The sequence below is a fragment of the Chiloscyllium plagiosum genome, chromosome 26 (genome assembly GCF_004010195.1).
Source record: "Chiloscyllium plagiosum isolate BGI_BamShark_2017 chromosome 26, ASM401019v2, whole genome shotgun sequence".
Classification (NCBI taxonomy): Eukaryota; Metazoa; Chordata; class Chondrichthyes; order Orectolobiformes; family Hemiscylliidae; genus Chiloscyllium; species Chiloscyllium plagiosum.
The window spans coordinates 18,406,102-18,432,352 of record NC_057735.1 but is presented as its reverse complement, the minus strand read 5'-3'; the positions used below and the strand labels follow the sequence as shown (position 1 = coordinate 18,432,352).

The window sequence follows — 26,251 nt, the reverse complement described above, 5'->3', positions numbered from 1 at the left end:
GGTAACTCCTCTCAATTACCCCCTCAGCCTCCCGAATGATCCGTAATTCATCCAGCTCCAGCTCCAATTCCCTAACACAGTTTTCAAGGAGCTGGAGTTGGGTGCACTTCCCACAGATGTAGCCAGCGGAGACGTGTGCCATGTCTCCCACCTGCCACATTCTGCAGGAGGAGCAAGCAACTGCCCTAGCAAGCATACCCGACTTATCTGAACACCCACTCAGTACTAAAGTAGAAAGCTTAGTTCAAGTTGCTATAAAATTAATAACAAACTTATATTCAATAGAGGAAGCTTTGAATGAACCTTACCTTATTAACTAGGTTAGAGGAGGAGGACGGGTGGGAGATACTACAGTTGTAGAGTCTCGGGTTTAGCCGCCTTGCTGATATATATACTCACTGCTTTCCTTCCTGGCTGCCCCTCTGATCCTCGTCACTTCCTCCGCTGCTCCCACTCCTTCTGTGATAGGGAAAACACCGCTGTCCACTACCGGTAAGTAAGTTTAAAAAACTGCCTTACCTTAGCTGCAGTCTTTCGGGTTCGTCTTACCTCCGCTGCTGCTTGCACTCAAAATGGCCGTTGGCGTCGAAGGGTGAGAATTTATACTCACTGCTTTCCTGTGTATGTCCCAGAGATGTTCTCTGAAACATTCCACAAGTTGGTATCCTGTCTCCCCAATATAGAAGAGACCACATCAAGAGCATCAGACATAGATGAGGTGGGTGGATGTGCAGGAGAATCTTTACCGGATGTGGAAGGATTCTTTGGGGCCTTGGATGGAGGTGGAGGGAAGGTGTGGGCATAGGTATTACACCTCTTGTGGTGGCAAGGGAAAGTGCTGGGAAGGGAGGGTGGGTTAGTGGTGAGTGTGGAGCTAATGAGGGAGTCGTGGAGAGAATGGTCTCTGTGGAATACTGGAAGGGGTGGGGAGAGAAATATATCTCTGGTGGTGGGATCTGACTATAGGCAGTGGGAATGGCGGAGGATGATGCATTGTATCCAGAGATTGGTGAGGTGGAAAGCGAGGACCAGGAGGGTTCTATCCGTGTTGCGGTTGGAGGGGTAGGGTTCAAGACCAGAGGTGCAGGAAGTGGAGGAGATATCATGGAGGGTATTGTTGACCACGTGGGAGGGCAAATTGTGGTCTTTGAAGTCAGAGACCATCTGGGATATGCTAGAGTGGAATTACTCCTCCTGGGAGCAGATGTGGCGGAGGTGGACGATTTGGGAGGAAGGGATAGCATTTTTAATGAGGGAGGTGGGAGGAAGTGTCTTTCTGGTAGTTGTGAGAGTCAGTGGGTTTGAAGTAGACTATTGTCAAGATTGTTGTGTTATCTATTGTAGATAACACAAGGATAGTTAGGGAAGTAAGTTGTGAGAATAGCACAAAGTGTCTGAAGGTATAGAAACAGGTTAACTGGGTGGACAGAAAGTTGACAGATGGAATGTAATGTGGGAAAATGTGAGGTTATGCAATTTGGTAGGGAGAATAGACAAGCTGAATATTATCAAAACAGAGAAAGACTTCAGAAAACATATTCTTAATCATTAAAAGAACTGGGTTTATTGAAAAGAAGGTAGGAAAGTGGAGTTGAGGATTATCAGATCAGACATAATCTCATTGAAAGGCAGATCAGACTCAATGGGCCAAAAGCTCTACTTCTGCTCCTCTACCTTACACTTTATCTCCCTTTGTATATTTTTTCTATTTCAACGGTTCCCTATACTATGGTGACATGGTCAGTTAGATGACCTTGTGCAGCACTTATTCTCATTGAAACAAGTTGAAGGATAACAAACCTGTTATCTAATTCCAAAGGCTAAGGCTCCTGCACTCCTGCTGTCTGGGTCCCTTATCTATTTCACTCACAGTTGCCCTCAACTTTCCATGACTAATGATCAAATCAGAACACCATATTCAAAAGGACTCCTGATTTAAAGTATCCAGATAATTTTCCTCTACCTGATTCAGCACAGCGCTAGCAGTTTGGCTTCCAAGCGGGATGTTGCTCAGGTGGGAAACATTTATTGTAGATGTGTTTACCCTAGATCATACTAGGTCCAGGAGTTTCACATTTTGTGATCATCTTCACAATTAATCTGCCCTTCCATCTTTCTTGTCTTAATTAAGTTAATAATTATATGGTGAATTAATTTTTAAATCAGTCAATGTCTCTTCTCACTACCACTTACTGAATTCATTTAAACCTTAGAATTCAATACATTTTACCACTGAGAAATAAGAAAAATAACGAAATCATTAGTTTTTTACTTCCCTTTTACGGAGGTCTCTTAAAAAATCTGAGATAGGTAATTATATTTAAAATGCATTTTGCAATTTTGGAACTTTACGAACTGTCCCTAACAGCAGTTACTTACCAAATGATCAACATTTCCTTTCTTCTGATGCCACTGCATAATTCTTTTCAATCCCTACATATTGATTCTCCTTTCTGTTGGTCCGTCTCTATTTCTCTCCAATTACTTTATAACTTTCTTGCAAAGTTACATTTTATTGTTTCTTGTCTTAATCCTCTTCTTGCCTGTTCCTCTGGGTTTTGTTGACTGCCTGTCACAGGGTCCTCTGCAAGTTGTTGAATTCTTGTTGAATCAGGTTGCTGTCCCACATATCATCTGGGGGACCTTTGTTCTATGAACCTCTATCATGGAATTTAGCTGATCTACTGAAACACTTTTTTTTTCAGTATCCTGTGATCTCTCAGCCAGGCAATCTCTTCTTGATGCTGGAACTCTGTGCCATCTCCTTGATCATGTCCTGAATCTCTTGACTTTGGTCATCCCCTGTCCACATTCCATCCCAAAGAGTTGTCTGTAGTTTGTTTTCAATCTGTGTAAGCAATTTTTATTCTCAATCTGCTGATGCATGTGTAAGTAAGTAAATTGTTTACTTCAGTTTGTAGATTTGGTTGAATTTCTTCATTTGTCTTCTGTTGTCTCACTGGTGAACCCAATATATTCACATTCTCACTCAAGATTGTTGCAGATTTAGCTGTGTCACTGATTCTGATGATTTTTCCTTGGAAAAGAAGAATTGAAATTTTCCTCTTGAAGTGTTTGGAAGTAATAATAAACCAAAGGTTTACTTTTCCACTGTGGATTAGCACTTCTGATGTCTGATTAGATTTTTTGAGAAGACCCTGATTAGACTCTCTATTATGAATTTGTCATCCTAAGAAATACAGCCCCTATCTCAATATAGCACACATTGATGTCTACTTGAAACCAAATGATAGTTTGGGTTTGAAACCATGTGCTTGCTTGTTCAAAGGCCTTCAGGATTTCCAAAGCAGTTTGGCATTTCACTGCCCATACTGTTTTTTTTTTATTGCCATATGCCTGACAGCAGTGCAGCTCCTGTACTGCATTTTGCAATGGACTTTTGGTAGAAATCACACATTGGAACAGTTTTGTTATTTTCTTATATATCTCTTAAATGTGTTTGTTTGTATGAAGTAGAGAGGTTGATTTAGTTCAGCTACCTCCCTCTATATTGCAAAGGCAGCTACACCCCTAGATATGGTCTTACTATCATAAGCAGAGACATTGTTTGGAAGGTAACACCATCAAGCCATCACCTGTCCAAGTTCTCAGAGATACAGGATAAACTTCTCGAAAAACAAGGGAGAATGAAGATGATGGTTGACCAACATGCAGCTACAGAGTATATTATTTGCTTTGAGAACAGAATGTCAGAGTCATACATCCTATACATGAAACACAGTTACTCTCAGATATATCCCAAGTGGGCAGTAAGCTTGGATACAATGAAATCATAACATTGAAAAAGAACAACATTGAGGGAAAACAATGGGGAGGCAATGGTCAAGTGATATCATTGGTGGATTCGTAACCCAGAGACCCAGGTAATGTTCTGGGGATCTGGATTCAAATCTTGCCACAGCAGATGGTGGAATCTGAATTCAATAAATATCTGGAACCAAGAGTCTGTGATGACAAGGAATCCATTGTCAATTGTTAGAAAAACCCATCTGGGTCACTAATGTCTTTTAGGGAAGGAATCTGCCATCCTCATGTGGTCTGGCCTACATGTGATTCCAGACCCACAGCAATGTGGTTGACTTCCAATTGTCCATTGGGATGGGCAATAAATGCTGGTTCTCCAGTGACGTCCTAATCCCGTGAGTGAGTAAAAAAAGACTAGGGAAATTGTGCAAATTTCAAATTGTACACACACATCAAAAAATAGTTTGAATAATAAGTCCAACAATCAACACACTAACAATATACAATACAAGTACAATATGCACATCTACAAGTTGAGAACACCCAACTATGAAATCTAAATCTCTGAAAAGTTATACCATCATAAGATCTAGAAGGAGGATCAAACCACTGATATTATGCAGATTTTTAGATTCTTAAAATTAAGCACTTTTCAATATTGTTTCTGTATAAATAGTGTTGCACCTACCCTAACGTAGATTTATTTTTCTTCTAGTTAATGTAATTTTATCATTGAAAGAAAGTGATGTGTATGGCTGTTAAGAGCTGTGTCACTTTAAGAACTGGATATGCTAATAAGCTGTCAACCAGAATGGAATCTTCATGACCAATGCAATGTACACTTCAACAGAAACTTGTAACAGAAATGTAACAGTCATATTGGATGCCATTTGTGAATTTCGTGGGAGGAAGGGCAGTAAACAAGGAGTGGAATAAAAATGATGAAATACTAATAGATCCTTGTATTCATGAGATTGGCCCCAGATCTCTTTTTCTCTTAAAGCATCCTCCGATATGATCACACAGCCCTTCATGATTGATAGGAGAGTTGTATGTTAATGGTATCTGCATTTCCAGTCCCTATCTTCCCTATGTCAAAGCACGGAAGAAAGATCTTCTAACCTGATTTAACGTGAGTTAAATAAAATAATATTCTGTAAGATTATATTAGTTAGACAGTATAGAGCTGGTAAATCATAGAAAACAAAACCTTCAGCCTCTTAAGAAAGATGGAATTTTAACTTACGGTCACACGTTGGGACCTGGCCATCCCAACCGGAAGCTTTACAAAGCCGATATGGCCTACCAACCAACTGGTACCTACAGAGAGGACAACAATCCAGTGTAAAAGGAAAATTGAAATCAATTTTCATTCAGGAAATTTAAGCTTGAAATTCAATTTAAATGGCACAATGTGACAATAAGGAGACAGATTCAAAAGTAAAAAAATTAAGAAATGAGGGTGTGGGGGAGGAGGTTTCAATTGTGGCTTTCAAATGGGATTCAGATAATCAGCTGAAGAAAAAATGCAGTGGTGTGTGTGAAAAGTGCAAGAGTGAGTTGGACATATAGGGCTGAATGGCTTCCTTTTGTGATGTGTTTTTATTTTTACGTAGGACCTTTCATACATTTTCCAACATTGACAGCTAAACTGAAATGTTGTTTCTGTTGTAATGTATATATAATAGACAGGAAAGTCGCACACTTTACCACATTTACTGTTATATTTCTATCTTTATTGAAGGCGCTAGGTGGCATCCGTTGCAGGCAGCAATACCTAACAGCTTGGGACAGTGTAGTTCCATGTCTACACCCCGATGGAGGTTACAGTGCTGACCATCATTGAAACAGCCATGAATGCTGTCATGCTTGTGGCAGGATTGAACCACAGATGTTCCTATATATTCAACCATCTCAATTTCCACTTCCCTATATTCCATAAATTCTTCTGGTTTATAAACTGCAGATAGTAGAAGCATCCAACTCTTGCATTCCCTAATTCTCTGACCACAAAATTACTTTGTGATTTCCTCTTTTTCAATGCCAACAAACGGGCACCTTGACAAGTGATGCTATAGAAGCATGATACCTAAGAGGAACAACAGATTGATGAAAAAAAATGCAATGACTTGATTTCACAGCTACCACTCAGTCTCTGACATAGCTATTACTTTAGTGGATAGCATAAATTTGAATCTGTATATAATGAATCATTGGACACCAGTGGCTTACAGAGAAGGCAAGAAGGATTGCTCAGGTAAAGCTTACCCAAGGGAGAGTTGCACATTTGCTCTCAGGAGACTCAGATAAAGGGAGGCCGATGTAAGAACACTCATTGATATGCACAAAGACATTTGTGCTACATTGGAAGGTACACCAGAAATTCTCTTCTGCTTTAATTCATCCAAAATCTTTTTTTCAATGTTATGGCAAATGTAATGCTGCTCCAAATATCTCTCCTCTTTCACTTCTCTTTGGCCCCATCCTTCTTTGCATCTCACACCTTGCTATGAATTTGCAATACTTTCTGATTTTGTTTTTCTCTCTGATATTGAACAGTCTGTCTTTAACAAAGGACTCAACCGCATCCCGTCCAGCCATCTATATTCTCGTTGTGTCTGCATGGGTTTCCTCTAGATGTTCCGGTTTCCTCCCACTGACCAAAGATTTGCAGGTTAGGTGAATTGGCCATGCTAAACCTTCCCATTGTGTCCACGGATGTGCAGGCTAGGTGGATTATCCATGGTAAATGCAAGGTTATGAAGATAGTTTGGGGGGAATCGGTTGTAGTTTGATTGCTGTTCAGAGGGTTGGTGCAAACTTGATGGGCTGAATGGTGCTCTTTCTGCACTGAGGGGTTTCTATGAATCAATGATCCCTTTATGAATCAGAAACTGGACATCAGATTGAGCCATTCTTCCATCACCAGTCCCAGATAGAAACTTTCACCCAACTCCTGTGTTCTCACTCCATCTCTCTCCTGTGTGATCCCTCCCTCGAGCATTTTACTCTTTCTTAATGTTTTCATGGAGAACTGTCACTATGACATCAACCATGTAATCTCTCTGCTCATTCAATCACGCTATCCCAGGGGTCTCCAACTTTTCTAAGCACAAGATCACTTTGTGAATTTAACTGCAACCCAAGATCTAACACAAAGAAAATATAGATCAACTTATTTCTGGTGTGATATAAACCTAAAAACAAAGTATACTAAAAATTCACTGAAAACAAAGTAAATTACTTTATCCTCTAGTCACGGTCTCAGTCTGACACCTGTGAGTGCATTTTATCAGCCAATCTTTGCAGTCTGTGTTGTAGCTTGACTACTAGTTGCATACAATCCATTAAATGAGTATCTGTGATACGTGTGATACTTTAACTTTATTATTTTCAGTTGGGAGAATATTGTGGTCCATGCAGTGGACACTTCAACCAGTTTATTATTTAAAATACTTTATTTTAGTGCTCTCATCAGTGAGGCAGACAAGGGACACAGAATTCAATTTGCAGATGATCTCAATTTTATTAACAATTTCTTAAAATATCATGTCAGCATTTCTCAAATTCCCATAACCTTCACTCTCTATCCGTCTGAGAAAGGATATTACTTCCAATGATCCACTTGTGGGAATTATTGTGGGAAAGCAACTTCTTCCACCTTTGCAGTCTGGGCATTAAATAGGTCACTTGAGCCTTAGCAAACACACATTTTGCAAAGTTGACCACTATCTATATTAGTAGTGGGGCCTGTATTTTTAGAAAGAAGTCTTTTATTTGCTGTAAGCGTGTTTCCTAGATGTTATTGTAAAGTCGTAGGTGGCATAGGTATACAATGCAATTAGCTAAGTTTGTCACTATCTAGTCCTATTAGCCTTATGTTCTGACGTGAAACTGATATAACTCTTGAGATAACCTTCATATGGCAATCCTGCGAACTTCCAATGAGGAGCAGGAGATTCAATGTTTCAGGCATAAGCCATTCATTAGGAATCCCTTCCTGGTGAAGGGCTTACGCATGAAATGTCAATTCTCCTGCTCCTCGGATGCTGCCTGACCTGCTGTGCTTTTCCAGCAGCACACTTTCAACTCTGTTCTCCAGCATCGGCAGTCCTCGCTTTCTCCCTGCAAACTGCCAACAGCCCCTGAGTACCATATATACCCGTGTATAGGTCAACCTGGTGTATATGAGGATTTCGTTTTTGGCCAAAATGTCTGATATTTTTCATATACCTCATTTCTAAGTTGACCCTAGCTTTTCAGGGATCTCTTCCTGACCATACATGCAGCCTTAAAGGGTATGATTTGCACAGTTTTGATTCAAATACACATTTTTGATTGAAAAACTCGTTTTTGATTCAACACCTGCGTCATCACATGTTACACGCAGCATGTATATATTTGCGCAACATGATTTTCAAGTAATTAAATTGAATGTTGATAACTATATGTATACTGTATATATATTTATTGATGTAACATTTACATACATATATTTGACCTGTGCATGCAAATACTGGTATCTACAGTACCTTATGGCAGCCTTCAACTTTGTCTTCCTGCTAATGCCTCAGTTTCTTAGGTGTTGCGTACAGTTGTGTTCTGAACTTACGGTAAAACTCTCCCAACTTTTTCTGACAAAATGGCATCACAAAAGAAAGAAGTATACAGCACTGTTTAAACTAAAAGTAATTGAAGTTGCAGAGAAGAACAGCAATAGCATCACTGCAAAGGAGATCTGTGTTTCTGAAAAAACTTGTGTGAGATTGAAGGAAAATAGCCACACATTTAAAGGCTATGCCAAAACAGGAGTATGCTAGCCGAGGAAAGCTGAACAATAGGATAAATAAACAAAGTTTTTTCCTTGCGGTGGGGGAGTCCAGAACTAGAGGGCATATGTTTAGGGTGAGAGGGGAAAGATATAAAAGAAACCTAAGGGGTAACTTTGTCACACAGCGGGTGGTGCGTGTATGGAATGAGCTGCCAGAGGAAGTGGTAGAGGCTGGTACAATTGCAACATTTAAAAGGCATCTGGATGGGTATATGAATAGGAAGGGTTTAGAGGGATATGGGCCAAGTACAGGCAAATGGGACTAGGTTAGGTTGGGATATCTGGTTGGCATAGTCGAGTTGGACCGAAGGGTCTGTTTCCATGCTGTACATCTCTATAACTCTTTAAGTGGCCGCAACTAGAAGAAAAGATTGCTGACTGGGTAAATTAGTGGTGTCAGAACAGGAGCATTGTGAGTCAACAATGTGTCAGAATTCGCACCAAAATCGAAGCAAAAATTGGTGGATTCAGTGATTTCAAAGCCAGTGCTAGATGGAGCAGTAGGTTTATAAAAAGGTATGATTTAGTGCTTAGACCAAAAACCAAAATTGCCCAATGTCTACCAGCAGAACTTAATGACAAGCTAATAGGGTTCCATCGCTTTGTAATCAGAAGCTGAAGAAAAATGGGTACAGTCTGTCATGCATTGACAATATGGACAAAATCCCAATGAACTTTGATATGCCAGAGAACAGAATTGGAGCAAAGATTGGAGCAAAAATAGTTTTACTTAAGACTATGGTCATGAAAGGAGTCAATTTACTGTGCTACTTGGGTGCATGGCAGATGGAACAAAGTTAAAGCCTGTGGTGATTTTTATGCGGAAAACTCTTCCCAAACAGAAATTTCCGAAAGGCATTGTTAGCCTTGTCCATGAAACAGGGTGGATGGATGAAGGTGGCTGCAAGACTTGGATTATGGAGGTCTGGAATATGCAACCAGGTGGACTTAGAAAGGAAAAAAGCTTACTAGTTTGGGATATGATCATACAGAGTGAAAGCTGTTATCACTGAAATTCGAGCTAACAATACTGACATTGCAATGATTCTGAGAGGCCTTACGAATGGTGCAGTCACTAGATGTTATCATCAATAAACCTTTGATGGACTTCGTAAGGGAAAAATGGGACACTTGGATGCAAAAAGAGGCAGAATGCTTCACAAAGGCTGGCAACATGCGCGCTCCATTACTAGCAACTGTTTGAGTGGATTGTTTGGTCCTGGTAGGAGATGGATACTGAAATTATAGTGAAAACCTTCAAAAAATGTGGAATTTGTAATGCTTTAGATGGTATGGAGGATGACTATTTATGTCAGATGAAAGTGATGACAAATCAATTGATGAGACCCTTGAGAATTCAGATGAACCATACGATGATATGGTTAACCCATATGACTGGAATAAATTATAAAGTGGTGCAACTGTGGAGGTCAGGGAATTTGAAGGATTCTAATGAACTTTTGCATGTACCTGTAACTTTTGTTTTAAACAGCTATCCCATAATATTCGTGATGTATGGTGAGAAGAGTCTTTTGCTGTGAACATCAGTTTTTTTGATATAATGTAGTTATCATATATTATTCATAGTTTAATGCATTATTTTTAAATAAAATACTATCAAACTTTTGCTTTTGTTGTTTTTACTGCTCCGTTGTTTTTATTTCATGAATTGTGTGTTGTAGGAATATCCCTGGTAGATGGCCTAACCACCTGCTGTTATATCTATTAAGAGTTGTACTTATGTGTTGACCTTCATGCACTTTACTATACTGGTAACTGGAATACAGTATGAAAGTACTGTTCTACTGTAGCAGGCAGAATGGAGACAGTTATTTTGTGGATAAATACTTAATAATGGCCATAATTCATTTTCCTTCTGTTGTTTATTATTTTATACAAAGATCTGGCTCTTGTTTGTCCATTTTTTGACTCATGCCAAGCATGAAATTCATCCCCTCGAAAACAATAACTTGTCTATAAGTCAACTCCCTAATTTCAGTCCAAAACAAAGGCCTTCAAAACACGACCTACACAAGCATATACAGCAAATCTATATTGGTAACAAAGGTGGCTTTGCCAAACTTGTTTATTCAATCTTCCAGCCTGTGTATTGGGTAGGAATTGGCTACGATCATTGCATCAGCATTTTGGTCATCAATCCAGAGTCTTATTGATCCATCAAGCTTGAACATGAGCTCAACTGGGGAGTTCCAGTTACTGGTACCAGGCTCTATTATTTGCTGTTCCAGTATCTAGTTCATCACCTACCAAATCTACACCAGCTTATCTGGACCTAGCCAATAGGGATGTAACCTTATGGGGAGGGTTCTCCACAACATCCACATTATACAGAGCTAACATGGTGCAGCCTGGTTTGTCTCTTCACCAACCCTTGAATAAAGTGAGCAATCTCACTAAGTCTTGCTTGCTGTTGCAAATAGGTGGGTGAAAAAGGAGTCTAGGTTTACCAGTATTTCTCTATTGCTTAATGGGATAGTAGGGTGTTTAATATGGGTCTCACCCATGTCTCCCTCCAATTCATTTTTGCTGCAATCCTCAGCTCCCAGTTTAGTGACAACAGGACAAACCATTTTCCTTCTATGTAGTGGTATTGAGTTATCATGTTGACATTACACAGACATTTTTGTTCCCAGTCTAGGTCTCAATCAGAAGAGTAACTTCCTGAGTTTCTTTGCCACTTGATACAAATCACTAAACTGGAACTTTACAAGTTCACCTGGTGTTTGTAGAAGCACCAAGAAGTTGCTTCCCAGCTATAAGGTTCAAACTCTGGCATGTTTGTTTACTTTGAGTTTCATCACAATTTGGTGACTTTAAAGTGTTCTCAGGCCACTTTGCAGGCTCACAAAGCCACTCTTAAAACTCTGAATCATAGTCTAAGATAGAGACTTGCTCCTTCTAGTTGAAAAACCTCTCCTTGAGTTGTTTCAGAACCCTCAAACTTGGTGTTCATGAGCAAAGTTAAATGGAATAAAACTGGTGAATTCATTCAATGAATGTCTGATGGCAACCAAAAGATGTCCCAGTCCTTAATCCAAGTTGTGCAATTATTCATAGCAGTATAATCTGACCAATGTTTTTAAGTTTTGTGATACCATTCTAGTGCCTCCTGTGACTGCAGGAAGGCTTCCAACAATTTCTGGAATATTTTGGACATGAAATTTGAGCCTTGGTCAGATGAGATCTTAATGGGTAAATTAGCTTGCCACTGTTTTGGTAGATACGAGGTGCAGGTTCTAGAAAATGGAAAATAATGGTGGTGATGGTAAAAATATAATTGTGGCCCTTTTCTTTTGAACAGGGATCCCACATAGTTCACTAACTCCTTTCGGAATGGTTCCCCAAAAGAGGCACAGTAATCAACGGTGTAGGTTTTATGGCAGACCTGGTTTTTATTGCATCCAAGGAGATATGACAAGTTCTGTGAAACCTTACTGCATCTCTGTGGAGCTGTAAGTGGTAAAACTGCTGACTGATGTGGGCTTGGCTTTTATGTACTCTGACATGCCTAGCCATCAAAATGTGATTTGATTCATTATCATGTGTACCTAAGTACAGTGAAAAGCTTTGTTTATGAGCAGTACAGGAAGATCATAGTAAGCAAGGGCATACAGATCACAGAGTGAAAAAAAACTTAGACTGAGGCATACAGGTTATATCGCACTGGGCATGTGCTAGGGAAGATCAAAATTAACAAGATCAGCATAATTTTAAGTTGGAGAGTCCATTCATCATCTAATGATGGGGTGGCATGGTGGCACAGTGGTTAGCACTACTGCTCACAGCGCCAGAGACCCGGGTTCAATTCCTGCCTCAGGTGACTGACTGTGTGGAGCTTGCACATTCTCCCCGTGTCTGCGTGGGTTTCCTCCGGGTGCTCCGGTTTCCTCCCACAGTCCAAAAATGTGCAGGTTAGGTGAATTGGCCATGCTAAATTGCCCGTAGTGTTAGGTGAAGGGGTAAATGTAGGGGAATGGGTCTGGGTGGGTTGCGCTTCGGTGGGTTGGTGTGGACTTGTTTGGCCGAAGGGCCTGTTTCCACACTGTAAGTAATGTAATCTAATCTAATCTAAAGGCATGGAAGAAGACGTTTTTGAATCTGCTAGTGCAAACATTCAAGCTTCTGTATTTTCCACCTAATGGAAGAGGTTGTAGGAGAGCATTACCGGTGTGGGATGTTCGCAGCCTATCCACGGCAATGAGCCATGAAAATGAAGTTCATAAATAGGAGGCTGACTTCTGTGATGGTCTGGACTGTGTGCACAATCTTCTGTAATTTCTTTCTGGGCAGAGCATTTGCCATATCAGGCCATTATGAACCCGGACAGTATGCTTTCAATGGTGCATTTGTAGAAATTGGTGAGGGACCTTATGGACAAAGGAAGAAGAGGCGTTACTTGCCTTTTTGACCATCTACATGGCAAGTACAGGACAAATTGTTAGTTATCGTCAAACTCCTAGGAATGTGATGCTCTCAACCCTCTCAACATCAGCTCCATTGATGTAGATGGGAACGTGTTCTCCTCCTTTCTTTTTGAAGGCAATAATCAATTATTTAGTTTTGCTGATGTTGAGAGAGAGGTTGTTCTTATTGCACCACGTCACAAAGCCCTCTAACTCCTTTCTGTATTCTGCCTCATCATTGTTTGAGAACCATTCTACCACTGTGTGTCACCCGCAAACTTGGAGATAGCATTCATTTGGAATTTGGCAAGAGTCGTGGGTGTACATGGAGTAAAGTAAGGGCCTGAGGGGGCATCCTTGGGGGGCTTCAGTGTTGAGTGTTATCGAGGAGAAGGTGCTGTTGTCTATCTTCACTAATTGCAGTCTATGGGTCAGAAAGCTGAGGATCCAGTTGCAGAGGGTGGAACTTAGATCTAGGTCTTGAAGCTTTGAGATCATTCTGGAGAGAATAATGGTATTGAAGGTGGAGCTGTAGCCGAAGAGCAGGAGTCTGATGTAGATGTCCTTGTTGTCCATATGTTCCAGGGATGAGTGCAGGGCTAGGGAAATGCCATTCACTGTGGATCAATTATATCAGTAGGCAAATTGCAGGCGATCTAGGCAGGCTGGGAAACTAGAGTTGATGTGGGCCATGTGCAGCCTCTCAAAGTACTTCATGATTATGGAGATGGATGCTTGTCATTAAGGCAACGTTACATATGCTTTCTTAGGTACTGGGATGATGGTGGTCTTCTTGAAGCAGATGGGGTCCTTGGCTTGTAGGAGTGAGAGGTTGAAGATGTCAGTGAATACCTCTGCTAGCCAGTCCAAACAGGATTCAAGTGCACTGCTGGTGACTCTGTCCGGACTCGTCGCTTTGCTTGGGTTGACTCCCAGGAAGACCAGTCTGATGTCTTCAGCAGTGATAGAGGGAATTGTGCATGCGAGGCTGTTAGGGAGGTGACACCAGACTGCTGGCATACTGCTCGAACTGAGCTTAGAAAGTACTGAGTGCATCTGAGAGGGCCACATCTATGTCCATTATCTTGCTCTGCTTCATTTTATATCCCATTATGTTTTTAGGCCTTGCCACAGGTGGCGGGAGTTTTATGGTTGGTTTGGACCTCTAACTTAGTCTGGTACTGCTTCTTGGCATTTCTGATAGCTTTGCGGTCGTCATACCTGGAATTTCTGCATAGGTCTGGGTCATCCGACTTGAATGCTACATACCTGGTCTTCAGTTGGGAATTGACTTCCCAGTTCATCCAAGGTTTCTGGTTGGGGAACACCCAGAATGACTTATTTAGCATACAATTCTCCACATATTAGCAAATGAAGTTTGTGATGGTGTTAGTGTACTCGTCTAGATTTGCCTCTTATCTTGTGTGCATGACATAATACTTCTGAGTGTCTATTTTTGATTACAGCTCATCTGCTTTATTAATTAGACTCCGTTTATTGAAATACACATCATTATTGTCAGACTTCTTTGTTGTCCATTTTTCTATCTCCATTTCCTGTCTGTCACTTAACCAACTAATTTTGCCTTCAATTTGCAAATCTCCCTACTGAAACTATGCTAGGATCCCACCTCTATGCTAAGCTGATTCTGATCATGCTGGTCAAGTCCGAAAGGACTAAGCTGCTAGAATGGGTCAGCAGCAGATAGTGATGGAACTAACAACAAAGAAAGACATATCTGACCTCATCCTCATCAATTTACATGCTACAGATGCATCTGTTGATGAGAGTATTGCTAAGAGTGACCACTGCACAGTTCTTGTGGAGACAAAGTCCTGACTTCATATTGAAGATACTTTACAATGATGCACTATGGGCTACTAAGAGCAGCCAAATTGTACTCTAGTACAATTTGCAACCTCATGGCCTGAAATATCTCCCATTCTACCACTATCATCAAACCAGAGGATCAATGAAGAGAGCAGGAGGGCATGTCAGAAGCAACATTGGGCATACCTAAAAGTTGGTAAAGCTACAGAATAGGACTACTTGCGTGCCAAACAGGATAAGCAACAAGTGATAGAGGAAAACAATCCCACAACTAATGGATCAGAACTAAGTTCTGCAGTTCTGTCACTCCAGTCATGAATGGTGGTGGACAATTAAACAACTGACTGGAGAAGGAGATTCCACAAATATCCCCATGCATAATGAGAGGGGAGCCCAGCACACAAGTCCAAAAGATAAAGCTGAAGCATTCACAACAATCATCAACCAGAAGTGCCAAGTACATAATCCATCTCAGGCTCCTCCAGTGGTTCCCAGCTTCACAGCATCACAGATGCCAGTCTTCAATCAACTCGATTCCCTTTATTGATATCAAGAAATGGTTGGACCCACTGGTTACTGCAAAGACTATGGGCCCTGGCAATACTGTCTGAAGGTGTGCTCCACAGCTTGTCATCAACAGTGTTGTCAAGCAGCACCTTCTCAGTGATAAGCTGCTCAGTAACACACAGTTTGGGTTCTACCATAGTCACTCAGCTCCTGAACACATTGCATAGAATCATAGAATCCCTAGTATGGAAGCAAGCAGTTCCACACTGTCCCTCTGAAGAGCATCCCACCCAGACCAACACCCCCACCCTATCCCTGTAACCTTACATTTCCCATGGTTAAACCATCTAGCCTACACATCCCTGGACAAGATGTGCAATTTATCATGGTGAATGCACCTTACCTGCACATCTTTGGTCAGTGGGAGGAAACTGGAGCACCCTAAAGAAACTCACAAACACAGGGAGAACATTCAAACTCCACATTGACCACCAGCCAAGGGTAGAATCCAATCCAGGTTCCTGGTGCTGTGAGGCAGCAGTGCTAACCACTGAACCACAATGACCCTTGGTTCAAACATGGACAAAAGATCTCAGTTCTAGAGATAAAGTGAGTCACTGCCTTTTACATCAAGACTGCATCAAAGAACTGGAATCAATGGGAATCAGGGTGAAAATCTTCCACCGGTTGGAGTCATAGCTGACACATAGAATGAGGCCAGTCATCTCAGCTCCAGGACATCTCTACAGAGGTTCCTCAGGCTAGTGATCTCGGCCCAACCATCTTCAGCTACAAAAAGAGATGTTCACTGATGGTTGCAGCATGTTCAGCAACATTCATATATGTCCAATGCAGCAAGACCGAGACAATATCCAGATTTGGGCTGAAAAGTGGCAAGTAATTCATGCCACACAAATGCCAAGTACTGTCCATCTCCAATAAGAGACAATCTAACCATTGTGTCTTAACGTTCAATTTGGATTCCATCACTGAATCCCCCATTGTCAATATCATGGAGGTTACCATTGACCAGAAACTCAACTATACTCAGCACAAAAACACGGTGGCTGTAGGGGCAAGGAATACCATGGCATAATACTTCTGAGTGTCTATTTTTGATTACAGCTCATCTGCTTTATTAATTAGACTCCGTTTATTGAAATACACATCATTATTGTCAGACTTCTTTGTTGTCCATTTTTCTATCTCCATTTCCTGTCTGTCACTTAACCAACTAATTTTGTCTTCAATTTGCAAATCTCCCTACTGAAACTATGCTAGGATCCCACCTCTATGCTAAGCTGATTCTGATCATGCTGGTCAAGTCCGAAAGGACTCAGCTGCTAGAATGGATCAGCAGCAGATAGTGATGGAACTAACAACAAAGAAAGACATATCTGACCTCATCCTCATCAATTTACATGCTACAGATGCATCTGTTGATGAAAGTATTGCTAAGAGTGACCACTGCACAGTTCTTGTGGAGACAAAGTCCTGACTTCATATTGAAGATACTTTACAATGATGCACTATGGGCTACTAAGAGCAGCCAAATTGTACTCTAGTACAATTTGCAACCTCATGGCCTGAAATATCTCCCATTCTACCACTATCATCAAACCAGAGGATCAATGAAGAGAGCAGGAGGGCATGTCAGAAGCAACATTGGGCATACCTAAAAGTTGGTAAAGCTACAGAATAGGACTACTTGCGTGCCAAACAGGATAAGCAACAAGTGATAGAGGAAAACAATCCCACAACTAATGGATCAGAACTAAGTTCTGCAGTTCTGTCACTCCAGTCATGAATGGTGGTGGACAATTAAACAACTGACTGGAGAAGGAGATTCCACAAATATCCCCATGCATAATGAGAGGGGAGCCCAGCACACAAGTCCAAAAGATAAAGCTGAAGCATTCACAACAATCATCAACCAGAAGTGCCAAGTACATAATCCATCTCAGGCTCCTCCAGTGGTTCCCAGCTTCACAGCATCACAGATGCCAGTCTTCAATCAACTCGATTCCCTTTATTGATATCAAGAAATGGTTGGACCCACTGGTTACTGCAAAGACTATGGGCCCTGGCAATACTGTCTGAAGGTGTGCTCCACAGCTTGTCATCAACAGTGTTGTCAAGCAGCACCTTCTCAGTGATAAGCTGCTCAGTAACACACAGTTTGGGTTCTACCATAGTCACTCAGCTCCTGAACACATTGGATAGAATCATAGAATCCCTAGTATGGAAGCAAGCAGTTCCACACTGTCCCTCTGAAGAGCATCCCACCCAGACCAACACCCCCACCCTATCCCTGTAACCTTACATTTCCCATGGTTAAACCATCTAGCCTACACATCCCTGGACAAGATGTGCAATTTATCATGGTGAATGCACCTTACCTGCACATCTTTGGTCAGTGGGAGGAAACTGGAGCACCCTAAAGAAACTCACAAACACAGGGAGAACATTCAAACTCCACATTGACCACCAGCCAAGGGTAGAATCCAATCCAGGTTCCTGGTGCTGTGAGGCAGCAGTGCTAACCACTGAACCACAATGACCCTTGGTTCAAACATGGACAAAAGATCTCAGTTCTAGAGATAAAGTGAGTCACTGCCTTTTACATCAAGACTGCATCAAAGAACTGGAATCAATGGGAATCAGGGTGAAAATCTTCCACCGGTTGGAGTCATAGCTGACACATAGAATGAGGCCAGTCATCTCAGCTCCAGGACATCTCTACAGAGGTTCCTCAGGCTAGTGATCTCGGCCCAACCATCTTCAGCTACAAAAAGAGATGTTCACTGATGGTTGCAGCATGTTCAGCAACATTCATATATGTCCAATGCAGCAAGACCGAGACAATATCCAGATTTGGGCTGAAAAGTGGCAAGTAATTCATGCCACACAAATGCCAAGTACTGTCCATCTCCAATAAGAGACAATCTAACCATTGTGTCTTAACGTTCAATTTGGATTCCATCACTGAATCCCCCATTGTCAATATCATGGAGGTTACCATTGACCAGAAACTCAACTATACTCAGCACAAAAACACGGTGGCTGTAGGGGCAAGGAATACCATGGCATAATACTTCTGAGTGTCTATTTTTGATTACAGCTCATCTGCTTTATTAATTAGACTCCGTTTATTGAAATACACATCATTATTGTCAGACTTCTTTGTTGTCCATTTTTCTATCTCCATTTCCTGTCTGTCACTTAACCAACTAATTTTGTCTTCAATTTGCAAATCTCCCTACTGAAACTATGCTAGGATCCCACCTCTATGCTAAGCTGATTCTGATCATGCTGGTCAAGTCCGAAAGGACTCAGCTGCTAGAATGGATCAGCAGCAGATAGTGATGGAACTAACAACAAAGAAAGACATATCTGACCTCATCCTCATCAATTTACATGCTACAGATGCATCTGTTGATGAAAGTATTGCTAAGAGTGACCACTGCACAGTTCTTGTGGAGACAAAGTCCTGACTTCATATTGAAGATACTTTACAATGATGCACTATGGGCTACTAAGAGCAGCCAAATTGTACTCTAGTACAATTTGCAACCTCATGGCCTGAAATATCTCCCATTCTACCACTATCATCAAACCAGAGGATCAATGAAGAGAGCAGGAGGGCATGTCAGAAGCAACATTGGGCATACCTAAAAGTTGGTAAAGCTACAGAATAGGACTACTTGCGTGCCAAACAGGATAAGCAACAAGTGATAGAGGAAAACAATCCCACAACTAATGGATCAGAACTAAGTTCTGCAGTTCTGTCACTCCAGTCATGAATGGTGGTGGACAATTAAACAACTGACTGGAGAAGGAGATTCCACAAATATCCCCATGCATAATGAGAGGGGAGCCCAGCACACAAGTCCAAAAGATAAAGCTGAAGCATTCACAACAATCATCAACCAGAAGTGCCAAGTACATAATCCATCTCAGGCTCCTCCAGTGGTTCCCAGCTTCACAGCATCACAGATGCCAGTCTTCAATCAACTCGATTCCCTTTATTGATATCAAGAAATGGTTGGACCCACTGGTTACTGCAAAGACTATGGGCCCTGGCAATACTGTCTGAAGGTGTGCTCCACAGCTTGTCATCAACAGTGTTGTCAAGCAGCACCTTCTCAGTGATAAGCTGCTCAGTAACACACAGTTTGGGTTCTACCATAGTCACTCAGCTCCTGAACACATTGGATAGAATCATAGAATCCCTAGTATGGAAGCAAGCAGTTCCACACTGTCCCTCTGAAGAGCATCCCACCCAGACCAACACCCCCACCCTATCCCTGTAACCTTACATTTCCCATGGTTAAACCATCTAGCCTACACATCCCTGGACAAGATGTGCAATTTATCATGGTGAATGCACCTTACCTGCACATCTTTGGTCAGTGGGAGGAAACTGGAGCACCCTAAAGAAACTCACAAACACAGGGAGAACATTCAAACTCCACATTGACCACCAGCCAAGGGTAGAATCCAATCCAGGTTCCTGGTGCTGTGAGGCAGCAGTGCTAACCACTGAACCACAATGACCCTTGGTTCAAACATGGACAAAAGATCTCAGTTCTAGAGATAAAGTGAGTCACTGCCTTTTACATCAAGACTGCATCAAAGAACTGGAATCAATGGGAATCAGGGTGAAAATCTTCCACCGGTTGGAGTCATAGCTGACACATAGAATGAGGCCAGTCATCTCAGCTCCAGGACATCTCTACAGAGGTTCCTCAGGCTAGTGATCTCGGCCCAACCATCTTCAGCTACAAAAAGAGATGTTCACTGATGGTTGCAGCATGTTCAGCAACATTCATATATGTCCAATGCAGCAAGACCGAGACAATATCCAGATTTGGGCTGAAAAGTGGCAAGTAATTCATGCCACACAAATGCCAAGTACTGTCCATCTCCAATAAGAGACAATCTAACCATTGTGTCTTAACGTTCAATTTGGATTCCATCACTGAATCCCCCATTGTCAATATCATGGAGGTTACCATTGACCAGAAACTCAACTATACTCAGCACAAAAACACGGTGGCTGTAGGGGCAAGGAATACCATGGCATAATACTTCTGAGTGTCTATTTTTGATTACAGCTCATCTGCTTTATTAATTAGACTCCGTTTATTGAAATACACATCATTATTGTCAGACTTCTTTGTTGTCCATTTTTCTATCTCCATTTCCTGTCTGTCACTTAACCAACTAATTTTGTCTTCAATTTGCAAATCTCCCTACTGAAACTATGCTAGGATCCCACCTCTATGCTAAGCTGATTCTGATCATGCTGGTCAAGTCCGAAAGGACTCAGCTGCTAGAATGGATCAGCAGCAGATAGTGATGGAACTAACAACAAAGAAAGACATATCTGACCTCATCCTCATCAATTTACATGCTACAGATGCATCTGTTGATGAAAGTATTGCTAAGAGTGACCACTGCACAGTTCTTGTGGAGACAAAGTCCTGACTTCATATTGAAGATACTTTACAATGATGCACTATGGGCTACTAAGAGCAGCCAAATTGTACTCTAGTACAATTTGCAACCTCATGGCCTGAAATATCTCCCATTCTACCACTATCATCAAACCAGAGGATCAATGAAGAGAGCAGGAGGGCATGTCAGAAGCAACATTGGGCATACCTAAAAGTTGGTAAAGCTACAGAATAGGACTACTTGCGTGCCAAACAGGATAAGCAACAAGTGATAGAGGAAAACAATCCCACAACTAATGGATCAGAACTAAGTTCTGCAGTTCTGTCACTCCAGTCATGAATGGTGGTGGACAATTAAACAACTGACTGGAGAAGGAGATTCCACAAATATCCCCATGCATAATGAGAGGGGAGCCCAGCACACAAGTCCAAAAGATAAAGCTGAAGCATTCACAACAATCATCAACCAGAAGTGCCAAGTACATAATCCATCTCAGGCTCCTCCAGTGGTTCCCAGCTTCACAGCATCACAGATGCCAGTCTTCAATCAACTCGATTCCCTTTATTGATATCAAGAAATGGTTGGACCCACTGGTTACTGCAAAGACTATGGGCCCTGGCAATACTGTCTGAAGGTGTGCTCCACAGCTTGTCATCAACAGTGTTGTCAAGCAGCACCTTCTCAGTGATAAGCTGCTCAGTAACACACAGTTTGAAGTTAGGGGTAGGTTCTTCACTCAGCGAGTCGTAAGTTCATGGAATGCCCTGCCAGTAGCAGTGGTGGACTCTCCCTCTTTATGGGCATTTAAGCGGGCATTGGATAGGTATATGGAGGATAGTGGGTTAGTATAGGTTAGGTGGGCTTGGATCGGCGCAACATCGAGGGCCTAAGGGCCTGTACTGCGCTGTATTCTTCTATGTTCTATGTTCTATGTTTATGAAGGGTTTCTATGTTCTATGTTCTATGAAGGGTAAAACCAAGTCTGATCCTAATATTGTTGCTTCCCAGAAGAAGTAAAAGCAACCTATAGCAGGTTGAGCTGTTAACAAGCAATAATGAACGTTAATTGGAAATTCACCATTGCCAAGCAAGATTCTTACCTTGCTGTTCAGGAAAAGCACACCAGATGTCTGTGAGATGATCTCGTCATTGGGATGACCTCATGAAAAATCTCACTTGATTCTGTCACACTGGCCATTCATTCAGAGCATGATAGGGGCCAGATATATCAAAGGTCTTCATGCCAGAATCTACTTGATGCTCCATGGTTGGCAATTCCAATTGTCGGAGGTGGGCAGGCAGGCTTGGGTTTGAATAGGAGGACTTGGTCATCTCTGCAGTCTCCTGAATGGAGACTACCAAGGGTGTGTGGCTCCTCAACCAGCTGAATGTCTTCTGGCACCACCCTATCCCTTGAGAAGGGAGAACGCTTGGACGAGGTTCAAGATTCCCATCCCAATTCAAGAGTTTGGTAAAATAAAATCAGAAAACTTGCTTGGTCTTACAGCAAGAATCACTCCATCACTTGAAGCAACTTGCAATTTGCCAAAAAAAAAAGTAAGATTCAGCCCACAGTTTGTAAAGGAAAACAAGTGTTTGTACCTGAAACTCTTTGCCAGATTATATTGTCACAGTTCTATCGATCACATACAGGTACAGAGTGAACAAGATGCCCGGCACAGACTAATGTTTAATGACAAGGGATCAACAACAACATAGGGAAGACAGTGAGGATGTATAAGCTCAAGCCAGCAACCACTGCAACACAAAGAATCTTTACAACACTAAAAGGACACCTTTGTCTACGAATACTACAGATTTATTTACCAAGCAGAGTTGATGTTCTTCTGCTAGTTATTTTAACTTTTCCAAATGTTCAATTGTCAATCAAAGGACACTTCAAGCACACCCATGGCAGATAAATGAATGCAGTATTCAATCTGTTTGGTTCACCTTCAGACATCATATTGGTAATGAGCCACTGTATACTGATAGAGCTTTCAGGGAAATGTGTCAAAAATGGGGCATAACATATGTGACAATGTCACAACATTATCCCAGATCCAATGGTTTCAAGACTAAACAAATGGTTCACACTGTCATCAATAAGTGCAGGGCTTTATATAAAATGTTTGTGCTGCTTTGTTACATCTAACAATACTACAGCCCTCATTGATTTTTTCATTATTTTTATTTAATTTGTTTATCAATTATAGTTTGGAGCTGTGAACTGCAAATTGTCTGCTAAAGATGACTTTTGGACTGTGGTAACAGCTTATGTTAAAGGCGAACAGACCAAACAAGCTTCAGTTTATGTGTGACACCAGTCCTGAAAGTTAATTGCAGGTTGGTTCCCAATCAAAAGGTTTTTCAGATGCTTTGTCACCAGGGAAGAGCACTAGATTGAAACAGTTAGCAGAAGTCAGCTGTTAACAAGGTCAGTATCTGGAAAATGGTTCCAGAAACTCTGGAAAAATATACTATGCTCAAGCAGATTACAGATGTTGCTTGGTAACTGGGACCTTGTGGAGGAGATGATCATTTCACCTGACAAAGGGCAACATTCCAAAAGCTTATGATTTCAAATAAACCTATTGGACTATAACCTGGTGTCATCTGACTTCTAACCTTGGCCACCGCAGTCCAACATTGGCACCTCCATGTCACAGTTTCTCATGAGCGGTTCTTAGAAGCTCAGAGAATAGAAAACTAAGTTATAAGTATTACTGTCTTTTTCTGAGTGAACTGACCGTGGTCAACAGCTTCAGACAATCAACCAGGAAACTATCAGTTATGCCTGGTGAACACTGCATTGTGAAAACCACTTAAGTCATTTGGACAGTTTTGTTATTTTCTCTTATTTATCTCTTATATGTGTTTCTTTGTACGTCTGTATTATGTGTAGATTAGGCTGAAAACAAATGTTTTTCTGTTTATTGCGTATACCAGCTAGATTTCTTTCTTGTTTCATTTTGCTCGACTAAAGTTATTGTATTCTAAAGTCTGGTTAGGAATCACTGGGGTCAATTTTGAGAGTCTTTGAAGATTTTAATTTTACTGTGTAGCAAATACAGAGGTGAGAGGCTGATCTGGTTCAGCTACCTTCCTCTATGTTGCAAGAACAGCTACACCCCTAGACATGATCTTACCATCATAAGCACAGATCATGTTTGGAAGATAACACCATTAAGCCATCATCTATCCAAGTTTTCAGAGACACAGGATGACCTTCTCGAAAAACATGGGAGAATGAAGATGATGGTTGACCAACATGCAGGTACAGAGTCTATTATCTGCTTGTAGAACAGAAGATCAGTGTCTTACATCCTACACAGGGAACACAGTTACTCTCAGATATATCCCAAGTGTGCAGTAAGCCAAATCCAATGATGTTATGACACTGAAAAGAACATTAAGGAAGAATAGAAACTAAATAAACTGTGCATACCTCAAATTGTACACAGACATGAAAAAAATGTTTGAATCATAAGTTCAACAACCAATACAATGACAATATGCAAGACATGAACACACATTCAAGCTGAGAACATCCAATTGTGAAGTCTAAATCTCTGAAAAGTTATACCATCGTAAGATCTAGAAGGAATGTCAAACCACTGTTGTTATGCAGACTTTCAGATTTTTAAATTAAACATGTTTCAATTAGTTTTGCAACTACCCTAATGTATATTCATTTCTTTTTCTAGTTAATGTAATTTTATCTTGAAAAAAAGGTGATGTGTAAAGCTATTAAGAGCTGTGTCACTTTAAGTACTGGATATGCTAATAAGCTGCCTATTAGAATGGAATCTTCATGACCATTGCAATGTACACTTCAACAGAAACTTGTTACAGAAAGGGATTTACTTGTCCATAACTGCACTCTGTAGTCTGAGTTGTTAGATTAATCTGGATAAGAATTTCAGATAGATTCATGCCACTCAGTCCACGTTGCTGAACAATAACACAAGAAATATGGTAACAGTCATATTGGATGCCATTTGTGACTTCCGTGGGAGGAAGGGCAGTGGACAAGGCCTGGAATAGAAATGAGGAAATACCAATAGATCTTTGTACTCATGAGATTGGCCCCAGCTCTCCTTTATTTCTCAAAGACTTTGCTGGCATGATCACACAGCCCTTCACGATAGATAGGAAAGTTGTATGTTAATGGTATCTGCGTTTCCTGTCCCTAACCCAATGGCTAATGAGCATTTAGTTTCAAAGCAGGGAAGAAAAATAATCTAACCTCGTTTACCACGAGTTAAATAAAATAATATTCTGTAAAATTATACTAGTTGGATAGTATGTATCCGGTAAAACATACAAAACAAAACCTACAGCTCTTAAGAAAGATGGAATTCTAACTTACGGTCACATGTTGGGACCTGGCCACCCCAACCGAAAGCTGTACAAAGCCGATATGGCTTACCAACCAACTGGTACCTACAGAGAGGACAACAATCCACAGTGTAAAAGGGAAATTGAAAGCAGTTTTCATTCAGGAAATTTAAGTTCAAATTCGATTTCAGTGACAAAATGTGACAATAAGGAGACAGATTCAAAAGTAATAAAATTAAGAAATGAGGATGTGAGGTAGGAAAATTTAATTGTGACTTTCAAACGGGATTTAGGTAATCATCTGAAGAAAAACAAATGCAGTGGTGTGCATGAAAAGTGCAAGAGTGAGTTGGACATAAAGTGTTGAATGGCTTCTTTTTGTGATGTGGTTTTGTTTTTATATAGGACCTTTCATACACTTTCCATCACTGACAGCTAAATTGAAATGTTGTTTCTATTGTAATATATATATATAATAGATAGGAAGGTCCCACACTTTACCACATTTGTTGACACATTTCTATCTTTATTGAAGGAGTTATGTGGCAGCAATTCCTAACAGCTTGGGACAGTGCAGTTCCATGTCTACACCCCGATGGTGATTGCAGTGCTGACCATCATTGAAATACCCATGAATGCTGTCATGCTTGTGGCAGGATTGAACCACAGATGTTCCTACATATTCAACCATCTCAAATTCCACTTCCCTTCATTCCACAAACTCTTCTGATTTATAAGCTGCAAATAGTGGAAGCATCCAACTCTTGCATTCCCTAAATTTAAGAAATGAGGGTGTGGGGGAGGAGGTTTCAATTGTGGCTTTCAAATGGGATTCAGATAATCAGCTGAAGAAAAAATGCAGTGGTGTGTGTAAAAAGTGCAAGAGTGAGTTGGACATAAAGGGCTGAATGGCTTCCTTTTGTGATGTTTATTTTTATTTTTATGTAGGACCTTTCATACATTTTCCAACATTGACAGCTAAATTGAAATGTTGTTTCTGTTGTAATGTATATATAATAGACAGGAAAGTCGCACACTTTACCACATTTACTGTTATATTTCTATCTTTATTGAAGGCGCTAGGTGGCATCCG

General features: G+C 41.0%; 1 protein-coding gene across 2 annotated transcripts in view; it reads right to left on the bottom strand.

Moving 5' to 3' along the window:
* The window catches only part of LOC122563168 (complement decay-accelerating factor-like), a 98,250-nt gene that overhangs the window by 8,741 nt on the left and 63,258 nt on the right, over positions 1-26,251 (bottom strand). The window contains exons 4-5 of one of the 2 annotated variants that reach the window (XM_043716657.1): positions 25,190-25,263; positions 5,012-5,085 (exon numbers count right to left, since the gene is read on the bottom strand). In XM_043716657.1, the coding sequence (XP_043572592.1) occupies positions 5,012-5,085; positions 25,190-25,263 (148 nt within the window). The remainder of the gene's footprint in view (positions 1-5,011; positions 5,086-25,189; positions 25,264-26,251) is intronic. The other variant, XM_043716658.1, reaches the window with a different exon arrangement.